We start from the raw sequence: 2,884 nt of genomic DNA, 5'->3' as shown, positions 1-2,884 counted from the left end.
TCATTTCATCCTATTACAAATTTGTGTGAAATTTTGTCATATTTAACAGATAAATTCTTGAGTTATGGCCAAAAACATGTTGTTTGAAGTCACAGTGACCTTTGACCACCAAATTCTAATCAGTTCATAATGGAGTCTAAGTGGACGCTTTGCCAAGTTAAGAAAATTCCCTCAGGGGATTCTTGGGAACTTCATGAAAGAGAATGAGACAGACATGAGGTCATGCTGACTTTGACTTTTAACCACCAACATCTAATCAGTTCATCACTGAGTCCTAGTGGACTTTCTTTTGCCAAAATTGAGGAAGTTCCCTGAAGGCGTTCGTGTTCTGGAGAATTGGACGGACAATCTAAAAATATAATGCCTTCTGTCATGGATATCTCCAGCGTGGAGGCATACAAACAAGCCTCCATTAACTAGATTCAATCATTAATTCTGATTTAATTCATAAATTCAACAGGATGTTAAACTGTTTAATTGTTGTAGGTTTCTGCCACATTTAACTAAAGCTCCTCTTGTCTTATGTGTTTGCTCCAAAAGGTTTATCTTTGGCATGCAACAATCTCTACATCCTGTCTCTAATTACCAGCCATTTGTCACAGTGTGTTGGTAAAAAGTCCCCGCACTGATGCTTATCATCGCATTACTGTAACAATATTGACGTAAAAACACACTGCCTGTTACCGGTGTGACTAATAAAAGCTGATTTACAGCAGGTTCCTGTTCTGCCAGACATTATTATTCATTATTCCTTAGTATTAAGCCAACAAAACAGTTTCCCCATCAGCTTTAATGTCAAATAACAACAAACAAAGAAGCCGTTTAACACTGCAGCTGGAAGACTGATGGCATGTCTGAGATAAATATGGTAACTTTCTGCAAAGCAATAAATGCCAAACTAAAATCTGAAATGTGGATTTTTGCTTTTAAAGGCTGGATACCATTAAATGGTGGTACAGCACCTCGATGTTCTGTTCTTTGCCCTGCCTGACCCCGAGGTCTTCGCTGCTGTAGACTCCACTCTTTTCTACCCACAGCTCGGACTTCTCAACGGTCAGACGCAGCTGGTCCAAGTCCGTCTTGATCTGCTTGTAGTTCTCCACATCCTGCTCTGATACTAGCAGCTGCACCTGGAAAAAACACAGACGCACACACATACACACACTGAATGAGAAATAAACCAGACATAAAGATATTAAAAGAACAAATGTGTCTGGAAGCATATTTCTGCCAAGAAGTCTCAGTGCACCACTTTGGAAAGTCAGTGCATTGTTAAAATGGGAGCTTGTGCAGCTCTAGATTCCAGCTGAAGAAGCTCTTAGTGAGACAGTTTACAACAGCTGCTGTTTGGCCCTTTGGAGAACCCTCCTAATCCACGCTGATTAACTCAGGAAGTGGCTAATGCCACATTTTGTCAGCTCATCGAGTATCAAATGCTCAAGTGTAAATGCTGTGTCACTACCTGCTTGAAGGCCTGCAGCACCTCGGCTCTCTGGCTGAAGTGTTTGAAGATGAGCTGCAGCGAGCCAGACACCAGTGGGGGGTAATCCTGCATGATGAGATGGATCAAAACCCTCAAAAACGTCCGGCCACCCTCATCGTCCAGCTCGACTGCACTCAACTCTGAGCTGAAATAAAGCAAAAGCAGGAGATTTTAAAGGAACAGAGTTGAAGATGTAGGGGGATTTAGTGACATCTAATGGTGCAGATTGCAGATTGCAACCATCTAAAAATTCTTGAAAAATTCATGATTGTTTGCTAAGAATATCCCCTTAAAGTTAAGACTAGATCCCAGAAAAGTTATTCACAGAGCATCTTAGCCCTTCAGAGAGCTCCTAAGGTGAAAGACTGTTAAGACTAGGACATTTAAGGGGCTTAAGAGTTTAAGCAGAGAAGAAAATGGTGGAAAAACAAAGAGGTGGGACAAATATTCTCCAAATGCTGGATGACAGTGAGTTAATGAAATGCCACAGATTAGATTGTGCAGAGATAATATTTGTGGGCGTTCCCATTAGAGATGCACCACACATATTTTGCTACTGGCAAAATGCAGCAGTGTGATCTCACAAAACCAGCTTTTAGATTCAGATGCCGATCATCTAACCCCCCATAACCAGGAGAAGCACCACACCTGGGAGCCTTTGCCATTGCTGCCCCAACCCTCAGTAACTCCCTCCCTCCAAACATTCGCAAGTCAGATTCCCTCCCCTCATTTAAAAATAAACTTAAAAACCAACCTTTTCAAAAAAGCCTACAATACCTGTCTCCCACTGCCTCCCCAAATCTGAACCGCCATATCCTCTACATTTTGTTTTTGTAATGTGTTCTTGTATTTGATCTTCTGTTTCATGTAAGCATCTCTCAGTAATTTGTATTATTTATTCTGTATTAGTATTTGTTTTCTTTTGTAGTTTTCAGTCTTATATTGTGATGCAGTTCATTTCATTTCCACTTGGTGTCCACACTTTGCAGCCTCACAAAAGGGCGTGTCTGTGACAACCAATCACATCTTCAAAAAGAATGCATCAGACCACACAACAGGAGCATTAACACCTCCTTACAAAGATAAAACTTTCTGTCCCTTCCTAGCTTAGAGATACTCTGAGAATTTTCCAAAATCACTCCTAAACTACGGCTCCTTACTGGAATTTCTCTTAGGGTATTCTCAGAATTTTTGTGAATACAACCCCAGGTGAATAAAACCAGTACAAACACTGAATAAAGCAGTTTCATGTTACAAATCAGTGTTTCTCCTTCGCTGTCTGGCATGTCGCAGAGAGCCTGTGTGAAAATTTACGTGTGTTAAAGCACAGCTTCACCTACCTCCCTGCAAACATGCTCTCTGCTTTGGTTGCAATCTCATCTATGTCTGGTTCAGAAGCTG

General features: G+C 41.1%; 1 protein-coding gene across 1 annotated transcript; it reads right to left on the bottom strand.

The window, feature by feature from the left end:
• Positions 1–583: 583 nt before the first annotated feature.
• On the bottom strand, positions 584–2,878 carry LOC121965895 (inositol 1,4,5-trisphosphate receptor type 2-like). The gene is made up of 3 exons (XM_042516007.1): positions 2,824–2,878; positions 1,463–1,628; positions 584–1,130 (listed from the first exon to the last, which is right to left on the bottom strand). Exons 1-3 carry the CDS (start codon positions 2,835–2,837, stop codon positions 927–929), a joined length of 384 nt encoding a protein of 127 aa, XP_042371941.1. The 5' UTR covers positions 2,838–2,878; the 3' UTR covers positions 584–926.
• Between the last annotated feature and the right edge of the window lie 6 nt (positions 2,879–2,884).

The sequence above is a fragment of the Plectropomus leopardus genome, unplaced genomic scaffold, assembly GCF_008729295.1.
Source record: "Plectropomus leopardus isolate mb unplaced genomic scaffold, YSFRI_Pleo_2.0 unplaced_scaffold22199, whole genome shotgun sequence".
Lineage (NCBI taxonomy): Eukaryota > Metazoa > Chordata > Actinopteri > Perciformes > Serranidae > Plectropomus > Plectropomus leopardus.
This window is presented reverse-complemented; position numbering and strand designations above follow the sequence as displayed.